The sequence below is a fragment of the Thalassophryne amazonica genome, chromosome 1, assembly GCF_902500255.1.
Source record: "Thalassophryne amazonica chromosome 1, fThaAma1.1, whole genome shotgun sequence".
Taxonomy (NCBI): Eukaryota; Metazoa; Chordata; class Actinopteri; order Batrachoidiformes; family Batrachoididae; genus Thalassophryne; species Thalassophryne amazonica.
This window is the reverse complement of record NC_047103.1, coordinates 128,515,703-128,528,851: the sequence shown is the minus strand read 5'-3', so window position 1 is coordinate 128,528,851 and position 13,149 is coordinate 128,515,703. Positions and strand designations below refer to the sequence as shown.

Sequence of the window (13,149 nt, the reverse complement as noted above, 5' to 3'; positions counted from 1 at the left end):
AATTATCTGAAAAGAATTCAAAAATCGAAAAAAAAAAATTAATTCAAGTGCTACATTTATACTCACTTCCAATTTAGCTTATGAAAAGCTACTTCCAGCAGGAAGACCTTGACCTTGAAAAATTTTTCCAGGGTAAAAATTTGTGGAATTGGAAATTAGTGGAGGTTTGCGCTCCACGAGCGCAGTGCTCTAGTTCTTAGTTAGTACATTACCAACAAAACTCTGACCAACCCAACATGCAAAATTTTTGAAAGTCTGTGCAATTTAGTACTCATATAGGATTTTAGTAAATCAGGCCCTCTGTGTTTTTCAGCTCTTTCAGTCCATTATGTTCATCTATTGTAATGCATCTTGGTGCATGTGGACTATCGATTTGTGTATCTTATTGTGCATGTGCAGACCTCGCCGTGCCACACAGGGTTAGTAGTGTTCACGATGATGGACGATCGCCTCTCTTGGCCATGGTGGGTGAATTTGGGGAGGCCACTTCTCTTTCCAGGTTGGATGGACATCTTCAAGTAGGGGTCAGGGTTGAAGAACATGCCCTTCTTGAGACCCACTGCACGGATATCTGTTTCGAGGGAAAACACATTCATAAGTCTGTGTGTATATTCCTGTAACCCCTCAACACGAGTGTTTGTTGAAGCAAGAGTTTTAAAAATATTTTAAACCAACCTTACTGTGAATTGGGAATGTACACTGCCCAAAACTGTTTGAAAATATACATTCACCATATCAAGCAAGCACAGTTTGAGCAGCTTCTCCGCGGCTGGACAGGATGCATCCAGCCCGCTCACGCGCATGCACACAGGGTGCGTGCTGACTTGCTGCAGAGCCGGGCGGCTGGATGCTGCTGGACTCATTTGGCCACTTCCAGAAGCGCTATTCCTCTCCGATCATATAAAAGGAAAAGTGTGTGTCAAGCCCTCACAAGTTGTCCATATGTTGCGCATGTTCAGTTGCACAGACTACATGGTGAGGAGTACGAGTTGCCCGCCTGATGATTTGGCGAGGGTGAGGAAATGATGACCAGATACGAACCTCGTGGCGAACTGCGCAAGTTTCCTCGCGGATGCCATTTGCAGGCTGTCGCAGCCCACTGAGATACTACAATAACAATAACCTGTTCTTTGGTTCCAATATCACAAGTGTATCCCTGGAAGCTCTGAAGGAGTCGCATTAACAAGATGGCACCATTTTTCCTCAAAAACACATATTTCAAAGGCACAAATTAAAGTTATTTTGAGGGTCAAGATCAAAACTAAATATGAGGTGCAAAATAATCCAGACTAATTAATTCATACATCATATTACTGCAGTTAATTGATTTATGAAATCAAGAATCTGTTTTCAGTTTGCTGTTTTTTTGCCATAAAGGTCAATGACCTCTAGAGGTCACCGGAGGTCATATAGAATTCTGAAAATGAAAAATTTTAATTTAGCACCAAACAACTGATATACAATGGCCATTTGTTCAGTTTATTTATCACTTCATTCCATTTGATTGCTTATGAAGCTGAGAAACTATAGGTTCTGATGGGAGCTTACAGTCACAAAGTTCAATGACCTCTACAGGTCAACAGAGGTCAGATAGAGCTTGGCATATTGCAGATTTGAATTCAGCACCCCCAAACTGACAAAGTAAGCCTGGTTGCCAACTTTGTCCCAAAAATGCCTGAACCTTTCTAAATATCCACAATTTTCAATTTTGGCACCAGTCTAACTGGACAGACAGGCAGACATCAGTGGAGTAAAATAATCGCACATACACGAGGAAGTCAATAAATATCTCAAATTACACACTTCAAAAAAATCTTTCTCATGTAGACACAAAATTTGAAACGTGAATCACAAATAAAAAAAAGACCCCTGAGTTTGACCAACACATCATCATTCCAGTGAATCCCTCCTCTCACCTGATAAGGTGAAGCTGACCAGTTTCCGACAGTGCTCAGTCCCTGATTGGTCCTCCAGTTGACCTTCACTACCCACCTGTCAAGAAATCAACCAACAGGTAAGTTATGTGAGGGAGCATTTTTTATTCAGCCTCAAAGAAAATCAGTTTTATAAAAATTCATTACAATGAACCATTAGAGCAGAAGAAAAACAAAATCAAACTTGACAGCTTTCCTTTTTTACTGATTCAGCGTCCCTTTGCCTGAATTTGGGCCCAGTTGCTTCTCTGCTGTAACTCTGCGAGCAAACCTATTTATGTCTTAGTTCTTCTAACTTCAACACAATACTACATCATAGACTTATCTGTCAACACTCATTGCTTCTTGGTCATGTTAATCTATTGTCTACCTCAACTCACAGGATATGTTTTTGCACAATTGTTTTTTTTTTTTCAATCTTCCCTTGACTTTGACCTGTGTTAATGCTTGTTGTGTATATGTGTGTCTTGAAATGTCCATGTGGGCATTATGTGTATTGTGTAAGCTACTTGACACCTTAATTTCCCCCTGGGGATCAATAACGTTACTCTACTCTACTCTACTCTAAACCTGCCACCTCGAAATATGTTTTCTGCTTCCGTCTTAGCCGTGTTGTCCACATTTTGACTCCCACTGAAATCCTGAGGCAAGCATTGGCGGCTGACCGAGCTACATGTGATAAACTGAAGTAGAATATTGTGTGTGTGCGCGTGTGTGTAGGTGTGAGTGAGTGAGTGTGAGAGAGACTCAAGGATAGAAAAAGAATGTGCTGAAATTGTGAACGGAACTGGACACTGACTACATGCATTATGTGGAGGATCTGTATCCAATAATCTGATAACTGGTCTCTGGAAACCAATCAGATGCCATGATTAGGGATCTCATGGAGAGACACACATAACAACTGGGAAAGGAGCCCAGCTTAAAAGAAAAGAAAACAGGACTTACAGGAAAATTAAACGAATGCAACACGAGAAAATAAGAGAGTAAGTAAAAATGATACGCACCTGTACTCCAGGGTTTTTGACGGTGATACAAGGTGTTGTTGCTCTTAATGCTCCACTCACACCATGATAGTATTTAAAACAGACCTTTGTCTCTGCTGTGGAGACAAGACACACACAGAAAAAAGAAAAAAAAAAAAAAATCAAGTATTTACTTTTGAAAACAATGTTGCACCTATCACAGACTTCTAAAGGTAGTGAGAACACAAAAGTATCAATGTTACAAATATCCTTCTATTAAGTTGCTGATGAGTTAATAATATATGAGTTGAAAATACTGATTTGGCCCAAGATCAAAGTAAAGTAGAGCAGCTATTTTTACATCCCACAACTCTGTCAAAATCCATCTGATTCACCATAATCTCAGTTACATGCACAGTAAGTTGGAGTTCCATTTTTCTGCCTGTACAGTGGTCCCCCTCATTAGTGGCCCCTCTCAGGAGAGGCCACCCCCATATACGGCCACATTTCTACTGCAACAACTGTCTTTCTATTGACTTCACCTCTCAAGAGAGGCCACACCTCAAACACGGCCAGAAGCCCACTCAAAAGGATGAAAATCCCCTCAACAACGGCCATTCAATGGAAATTCCCAACTGGATTTCCCCACGTAAGTCACGTCCAAGCTTTCCCGCGAATGTGAGTTTGTGAGCTTAATCCAGTAAAAAAAATAGAACAAATCAAATGCCTCCTGTTGGCAAAACCTCTGCATCTCAAAAAATAAGACACCAGATTCCTTTGAAGAAGTTATAGGCTTCTGTGGCTGCGACTGGAGAAACTGTGCATTGTGCAAATTTTGCATTTGTATACACACACACACACACACACACCCTGCATCAGAGAATTAGTCGCACCCGACCAACACGTGTCATGAAGATGGGAGAAAAAGGTCGCACCAGTCTGTAAATCAAGCTGCACCTGGCAACTATTTTTTATTGATTAATGTATCGATTAGTCTTTCAATGAATCGATTAATGATTAATTGATTTTTTTTCAGATTAATGTATTGTTTTTATTACTTGAGTACTATAACAATGATTTTACCCAAATTACATTTTGAAAATTTATATCACAATCTTTTATTCAATTGTCTTCTATTTAAAACAAAAAATATGGTACAGTTTATTTCACAAAAAAAAAAAAAAAAGTCTGGTAGTGCAGACTGAACGGTCCCCCCTTCCTTCACTGCGCATGCATCATTTTACAGCCCAGCTGTGTCATTTCTGAGCATCACCAGCATTTCGCCGATTATCACCTTGTTTCTTCTTAAAACTGCACTCCGGTCATCATCTATCTCAGAATGTAAGTTGTCAGCTCACATGTGGCTCACATACCAATCCACACGTTTCACAACAAACCTAAATGTCCCTGACTCACACCTATCAATAACTGCTGTATTCACAACAGTATGTTTGTGCTTCATGTACACTAACTGTATTTATTCCTTCTTATATCTCTGTGTGTGTACATATGTCTGACCATGTTGTATGAAAGTCAATCTTGTCCTTAAAATAACCATTTGCATGTCTCTTTCTATCTCAATGTCAACCATGTTTTAACTAACGTACACTTTGTCTGTTAAAACTATGTAAGAGTAAGTACACCTCTTTGTACATCCCACCTTCAAACACAGCCTCATACGACCATCCATGAAAAATCTACTTAAGCTCCCAGTTTTCTATAGGAATACAAACTTCCTACAGGCACTGCACTAGTTTAATTGATGTGTTATTTATTGCGAACACAAACGCGACATTTCTGAGCAGAAGCTAATGAGCTAATTGTACTGTATGAGGCACAAAACACGAGCGAACTGCTTATGGTGGCCACTGAACAGATGATCACAGTTGCGGTAAATGTTCAATGTAACTAAACATTAAAAAACTTGGGGCATTATTTATAAGGTAAAAAATATTGTTAAAGGTAATAGAGAACTTTGCTTAGTTGACTTGTTGTTGTTGTTCTTGTCATCTCACAGTCCAAAAAAGTGTTGTTCCAAATAGTATAAATCTTACATTCCTTATTTTTATTCTAGAGTATGGTCTTTGAGTATAAGGGCATAAATTAATTTGTTGTCAAAGACAAGGAAAGTTTTCTCATTCAGAGCTTCTTCTTCTGCTCTAGAGTGTGAATCACAGTACCTCATTCAGTATACAGGAGCAGCTCACACGCATGGAAAGGGCCATAGATGATAATACAGTATTTTTTCATACTACATCAGTCGCTTTGAAATATAAGGTACAAGACCTTTCAAATGATGACAGCCCATGACTCCCCCTGGATTGGACATCAGTTCATCACCCGTTATTTCACATCAAAGTCTAGCACCCATTTTACACCTGGGTAGACTAAGCCAATGCAGATCAAGTGCATTCTCCAATGGTGCAAACAGGTAACGTGAACAAGATTCAAAGCCAAGTCTAAATATTGGCAGGCCAGCTCCTTATCCACTCAGCTACTAGCTATGCAGCTAGTAAAAAACAAACAAATAACTAGTGCTTTATAGTCTGGAAAATACAGTAACTATGTGACTAATATATCAGCATGCATATGGCCAATGAACTCTACTCACAATCCATGAAGTAAGGTCTTGGCTCCAGCCTCCAAATGATCTGTCCTCTCTGGGTGCCATTGACACCACGACTCTTGGAATCCCACACATTGGCCACACATGTCTCATCTGCCAAAATTAAATGACATATATCTTAAATTTTGAGTAACCCACTCATAGCAAAAAACAAAGTACATTCCAACAAAGCACAACTGGTGCATCATCAAAAGCAACACAACCTTTTAATATGACCCAAGATGACATCTGATATCAAGTAGCATTAATTGGCAAGTCAACAAAATAGTTCTTCATATTGAAAAGAAAAAAAAAATGAAAACAAGTTGGAACAGTGTGGAAAATGCAAAAAACAAACAAACAATCAAACAACAATCAACCTGGGGCCTGTACTATGAAGCGGGGTTACTGGCTTATCAGGGTAACTTCGGGAGTAAGTTGATGACGTGTGGAGTAACTTCCCGGTTAACCCGTACTACGAAAGGTGGATAGGTTTTGATCGAGGTATGCTGCCATGGCAATTTATGCTGTGTGCCAAACCCGCTCCAAGCAGGTTATGTTCTAGGTTAGCTTGAGGTTTTCGCTTAACCACTCCCTTTGTAAGTACCGTCCATCCACCTTCAATCACTCCGAAGACAATGCCAGCCTACCTGGATGATCCGTTTGATATTGGGGCACAAATTGTGAGGGGCTCTCTTCGCAGGGCGAGGGTTTATAAAGACCGCCAGAATCCGCTGACATACCCGGACGATATTCTCTATGAAAGATATAGATTCTCAGCCGAGGGAATTCGTTATCTTTGTCAGCTGATCGGGCCAGAAGTCTGTAACATCACCCATCGTACAATGTAAAAAAAGACTGTTGTTTTTACAGGAAAACACTGGCAGCTGTGGTTACCAGGGAATTCCTGTAAAAAATACAGCAGTTAAATGTACAAAAAAAGAGAGCTCTTGTTTGTAGATTTAACAGTTCTTTTAATGTGAGTCAGCCGTGGTTCATTCACTGTAAATCCACATACATATTATGTCTGTAATGTTATCTACTGTGCTGCTGTATGTTTTACAGGAATTCCCTGGTAACCACAGCTGCCAGCGTTTTCCTGTAAAAACAAGTCATTTTTTACAGTGTAGCAATGCCCCGACGAACGAGCAGATAATGTGCCATGTGCCTATTTTGCCAGTGGACAATTTATGTATTCCATCTGTGATGCTGAATATCTGAGCAAGAATACTGTATGTCGTATGATTCGCAAGATAGTACTTGCTCTATCTAAACTGTTGGATGCATTTAAGCGTAGCCCTAAACAGAAGCCCCATGTACACCGTCAACCCGTTCACATCTCTAACCGTTTTTCCCCACTCGACGATACACTCGCCGAGGATCAAACTCTGGTTATTGGCGACTCTGTTTTGAGAAATGTGAAGTTAGCGACACCAGCAACCATTGTCAATTGTCTTCCGGGGGCCAGAGCAGGCGACATCGAAGGACATTTGAAATTGCTGGCTAAGGCTAAGCGTAAATTTGGTAAGATTGTAATTCATGTCGGCAGTAATGACACTCGGTTACGCCAATCGGAGGTCACTAAAATTAACATTAAATCGGTGTGTAACTTTGCAAAAACAATGTCGGACTCTGTTGTTTTCTCTGGGCCCCTCCCCAATCAGACCGGGAGTGACATGTTTAGCCGCATGTTCTCCTTGAATTGCTGGCTGTCTGAGTGGTGTCCAAAAATGAGGTGGGCTTCATTGATAATTGGCAAAGCTTCTGGGGAAAACCTGGTCTTGTTAGGAGAGACGGCATCCATCCCACTTTAGAGGGAGCAGCTCTCATTTCTAGAAATCTGGCCAATTTTTTTGGATCCTCCAAACTGTGACTGTCTAGCGTTGGGACCAGGAGGCAGAGCTGTGGTCTTATACACCTCTCTGCAGCTTCTCTCCCCCTGCCATCCCCTCATTACCCCATCCCCGTAGAGACGGTGCCTGCTCCCAGACCACCAATAACCAGCAAAAATCTATTTAAGCATAAAAATTCAAAAAGAAAAAATAATATAGCACCTTCAATTGCACCACAGACTAAAACAGTTAAATGTGGTCTATTAAACATTAGGTCTCTTTCTTCTAAGTCCCTGTTGGTAAATGATATAATAATTGATCAACGTATTGATTTATTCTGCCTAACAGAAACTTGGTTACAGCAGGATGAATATGTTAGTTTAAATGAGTCAACACCCCCGAGTCACACTAACTGTCAGAATGCTCGTAGCACGGGCCGGGGTGGAGGATTAGCAGCAATCTTCCATTCCAGCTTATTAATTAATCAAAAACCTAGACAGAGCTTTAATTCATTTGAAAGCTTGTCTCTTAGTCTTGTCCATCCAAATTGGAAGTCCCAAAAACCAGTTTTATTTGTTATTATCTATCGTCCACCTGGTCGTTACTGTGAGTTTCTCTGTGAATTTTCAGACCTTTTGTCTGACTTAGTGCTTAGCTCAGATAAGATAGTTGTAGTAGGCGATTTTAACATCCACACAGATGCTGAGAATGACAGCCTCAACACTGCATTTAATCTATTGTTGGACTCTATCGGCTTTGCTCAAAAAGTAAATGAGTCCACCCACCACTTTAATCATATTTTAGATCTTGTTCTGACTTATGGTATGGAAATAGAAGACTTAACAGTATTCCCTGAAAACTCCCTTCTGTCTGATCATTTTTTAATAACATTTACATTTACCCTGATGGACTACCCTGCAGTGGGGAATAAGTTTCATTACACTAGAAGTCTTTCAGAAAGCGCTGTAACTAGGTTTAAGGATATGATTCCTTCTTTATGTTCTCTAATGTCATATACCAACACAGAGCAGAGTAGCTACCTAAACTCTGTAAGGGAGTTAGAGTATCTCGTCAATAGTTTTACATCCTCATTGAAGACAACTTTGGATGCTGTAGCTCCTCTGAAAAAGAGAGCTTTAAATCAGAAGTGTCTGACTCCGTGGTATAACTCACAAACTCGTAGCTTAAAGCAGATAACCCGTAAGTTGGAGAGGAAATGGCGTCTCACTAATTTAGAAGATCTTCACTTAGCCTGGAAAAAGAGTTTGTTGCTCTATAAGAAAGCCCTCCGTGAAGCTAGGACATCTTTCTCCTCATCACTAATTGAAGAAAATAAGAACAACCCCAGGTTTCTTTTCAGCACTGTAGCCAGGCTGACAAAGAGTCAGAGCTCTATTGAGCTGAGTATTCCATTAACTTTAACTAGTAATGACTTCATGACTTTCTTTGCTAACAAAATTTTGACTATTAGAGAAAAAATTAATCATAACCATCCCAAAGATGTATCGTTATCTTTGGCTGCTTTCAGTGATGCCGGTATTTGGTTAGACTCTTTCTCTCCGATTGTTCTGTCTGAGTTATTTTCATTAGTTACTTCATCCAAACCATCAACATGTTTATTAGACCCCATTCCTGCCAGGCTGCTCAAGGAAGTCCTACCATTATTTAATGCTTCAATCTTAAATATGATCAATCTATCTTTGTTAGTTGGTTATGTACCACAGGCCTTTAAGGTGGCAGTAATTAAACCATTACTTAAAAAGCCATCACTTGACCCAGCTATCTTAGCTAATTATAGGCCAATCTCCAACCTTCCTTTTCTCTCAAAGATTCTTGAGAGGGTAGTTGTAAAACAGCTAACTGATCACCTGCAGAGGAATGGTCTATTTGAAGAGTTTCAGTCAGGTTTTAGAATTCATCATAGTACAGAAACAGCATTAGTGAAGGTTACAAATGATCTTCTTATGGCTTCGGACAGTGGACTTATCTCTGTGCTTGTTCTGTTGGACCTCAGTGCTGCTTTTGATACTGTTGACCATAAAATTTTATTACAGAGATTAGAGCATGTCATAGGTATTAAAGGCACTGCGCTGCGGTGGTTTGAATCATATTTGTCTAATAGATTACAGTTTGTTCATGTAAATGGGGAATCTTCTTCACAGACTAAAGTTAATTATGGAGTTCCACAAGGTTCTGTGCTAGGACCAATTTTATTCACTTTATACATGCTTCCCCTGGGGCAGTATTATTAGACGGTATTGCTTAAATTTTCATTGTTACGCAGATGATACCCAGCTTTATCTATCCATGAAGCCAGAGGATACACACCAATTAGCTAAACTGCAGGATTGTCTTACAGACATAAAGACATGGATGACCTCTAATTTCCTGCTTTTAAACTCAGATAAAACTGAAGTTATTGTACTTGGCCCCACAAATCTTAGAAGCATGGTGTCTAACCAGATCGTTACTCTGGATGGCATTTCCCTGATCTCTAGTAATACTGTGAGAAATCTTGGAGTTATTTTTGATCAGGATATGTCATTCAAAGCGCATATTAAACAAATATGTAGGACTGCCTTTTTGCATTTACGCAATATCTCTAAAATCAGAAAGGTCTTGTCTCAGAGTGATGCTGAAAAACTAATTCATGCATTTATTTCCTCTAGGCTGGACTATTGTAATTCATTATTATCAGGTTGTCCTAAAAGTTCCCTAAAAAGCCTTCAGTTGGTTCAGAATGCTGCAGCTAGAGTACTGACGGGGACTAGCAGGAGAGAGCATATCTCACCCGTGTTGGCCTCTCTTCATTGGCTTCCTGTTAATTCTAGAATAGAATTTAAAATTCTTCTTCTTACTTATAAGGTTTTGAATAATCAGGTCCCATCTTATCTTAGGGACCTCGTAGTAGCATATTACCCCATTAGAGCGCTTCGCTCTCAGACTGCGGGCTTACTTGTAGTTCCTAGGGTTTATAAGAGTAGAATGGGAGGCAGAGCCTTCAGCTTTCAGGCTCCTCTCCTGTGGAACCAGCTCCCAATTCAGATCAGGGAGACAGATACCCTCTCTACTTTTAAGATTAGGCTTAAAACTTTCCTTTTCGCTAAGGCTTATAGTTAGGGCTGGATCGGGTGACCCTGGACCATCCCTTGGTTATGTTGCTTTAGACGTAGACTGTGGGGGGGTTCCCATGATGCACTGTTTCTTTCTCTTTTTGCTCCGTATGCATCACTCTGCATTTAATCATTAGTGATCGATCTCTGCCCCCCTTCTCGGCATGTCTTTTTCCTGGTTCTTTCCCTCAGCCCCAACCAGTCTCAGCAGAAGACTGCCCCTCCCTGAGCCTGGTTCTGCTGGAGGTTTCTTCCTGTTAAAAGGGAGTTTTTCCTTCCCACTGTGGCCAAGTGCTTGCTCATAGGGGGGTCGTTTTGACCGTTGGGGTTTTTCATAATTATTGTATGGCCTTGCCTTGCAATATGGAGCGCCTTGGGGCAACTGTTTGTTGTGATTTGGCGCTATATAAGAAAAAAGTTGATTGATTGATTGATTTCTCGTTTTCCCTGGCCATTTATCCGCAATGCAAATGAAAGAAGGGTTTTATGCAATCGCGGGTAATTACTAATATCAAAATAGGTCTAATGCATGTCCATTAATTAGGCGAAGTGGGGCTTATCAAGCTATGAATATAAACCTACCGTTCTGAAGGATGTTTTTATATTTCATCTTCACCTGCTGCCAGGTGCGTTTGTCACTGCTATTGCATCTGAAATATTGACAGGATTAGGAATAGCAATCATACAGTCAAGGTAGCCTATTTAGGAAACATTAAATTAACCTAACATTTATTAGTAGGCCTATGCCCACTTCTGATTCGTGTTGCATCTGGGCGTAATTAATGAAAGGAGGTCATTTTTTTACACATATTAGACATTACACAGATTTGGGGAACAATTGAATTGTACGTACGCATTTACCCGATCAGCATTATGTTGCCAACAAGCCTGTCTTGCTTTATTGGCAGACGATGTGTTCGATTTCCCCCTTAACATTAATTTAAATTCCTTGTAGCTCCGCATAATAATCGTGCATTCTTCTTCGGTAAAGTAAGGTGACCGCGCCATCATTGAAAAATGGTGACGTGTGCTGCAACCTGCCCCTTTTATGTGAACATGCACAAACTCCAATTAGGTTAACACAGGTTCAACAAATCAACATCTTATTCTGCGTCGTAGTACCGATTAACACCACTTGAGAAAACCAGGTTTTGTCAATCCTGGTTCAAGAGGTTGACCCTGGGTTACATCTGAGTAAGTTAACCCCGCTTTGTAGTACAGGCCCCTGGTCTCACGGCAAGTCGTGATTACAGCAGCACGAAATATACATTAATCTATTGGTTTGCGATATTGTGACAAAAAGCGCCTCATTTTCGTCACAGCAGCACAAATTCATTCTAATTCATTCCGTGATGGATGTACGAAATTAAAAGTGAAGTGGGGGGGGGGTTATGGTTAGGGTGGGGGGAAAGAGTAAGATTAGGTTATGGTTAAGGTTAGGGTTGGTGGTAGAAGTAGGGTTAGTAATAGTGAGTTAAGAAAAATTCAAAAATTTGACTCATTTCATGACGGGAGCACGAAAAAACAAAACAAAATGTGAGACTGGGCTGCAACAACCCATCACACTGATTCCACTTACTTTAACTTCTGGTTAATTGCAGACTATGAACCCAAGATGTTTCATACAGTTGTACGTAAAAGTTTGGGCACCCCTGAAGATTTCCATGATTTTCCTTTACAAATCATTGGTTGTTTGGATCAGCAATTTCAGTTAAATGTATCATATAGCAGACAAACACTGATATTTGAGAAGTGAAATGAAGTTTATAGGAAGGAAGTTTATAATTTACAGAAAAGTGTGCAATAATTATTTAAACAAAATTAGGCAGGTGCATAAATTTGGGCACCCCAACAGAAAAAAAACCCATCAATATTTAGTAGATCATCCTTTTGCAGAAATAAAAGCCTCTAAATGCTTCCTATAGCTTCCAATGAGAGTCTGGATTCTGGCCATTCCAGAATGTTGTACTTATTCCTCTGCATGAATACCTTAGTAGATTTTGAGCAGTGTTTAGGGTCATTCTCTTGTTGAAAGATCCAGCCCCGGCGCAACTTCAACTTTGTCACTGATTCATGAACATTGTTCTCAAGAATCTGCTGATATTGACTGGAATCCATGTGATCCTCAACTTTAACAAGATTCCCAGTACCTGCACTGGCCACACAGACCCACAGCATGATGGAACCACCTCCAAATTTTACTGTAGGCAGCAAGTGTTTTTCTTGGAATGCTGTGTTCTTTTTCAGCCATGCATACCACCCCTTGTTATGTCCAAATAACTCAATTTTAGTTTCATCAGTCCACAGCACCTTATTCCAAAATGAAGCTGGCTTGTCCAAATGTGCGTTAGCATACCTCAAGTGACTCTGTTTGTGGCGTGTATGCAGAAAAGGCTTCCACTGCATTACAGCATCATACAGCATCTCTTTGTGCAAAGTGCGCTGTATAGTTGAATGATGCACAGAGACACTATCTGCGGCAAGATCATGTTGCAAGTCTTTGGAGCAGGTCTGTGGGTTGACTATGATTGTTCTCACCATCCCTCACTTCAGATTTTCTGAGATTTTTCTTGGCCTGCCACTTCAGGCCTTAACTAGTACTGTGCCTGTGGTCTTCCATTTCCTCACTATGTTCCTGACAGTGGAAACTGACAGCTGAAATCTCTGAGATAGCTTTTTGTATCCTTCTCCTAAACCATG

At 40.3% G+C, this 13,149-nt stretch overlaps 1 protein-coding gene across 1 annotated transcript in view; it reads right to left on the bottom strand.

Annotated features, from left to right (window-relative positions):
- Positions 1-13,149, bottom strand: part of LOC117514139 (E3 ubiquitin-protein ligase HECW2-like) — a 193,652-nt gene that overhangs the window by 92,892 nt on the left and 87,611 nt on the right. Inside the window, exons 3-6 of the mRNA XM_034174480.1 lie at positions 5,511-5,618; positions 2,942-3,036; positions 1,917-1,992; positions 402-571 (exon numbers count right to left, since the gene is read on the bottom strand). Coding sequence (XP_034030371.1) covers positions 402-571; positions 1,917-1,992; positions 2,942-3,036; positions 5,511-5,618 — 449 coding nt within the window. The remainder of the gene's footprint in view (positions 1-401; positions 572-1,916; positions 1,993-2,941; positions 3,037-5,510; positions 5,619-13,149) is intronic.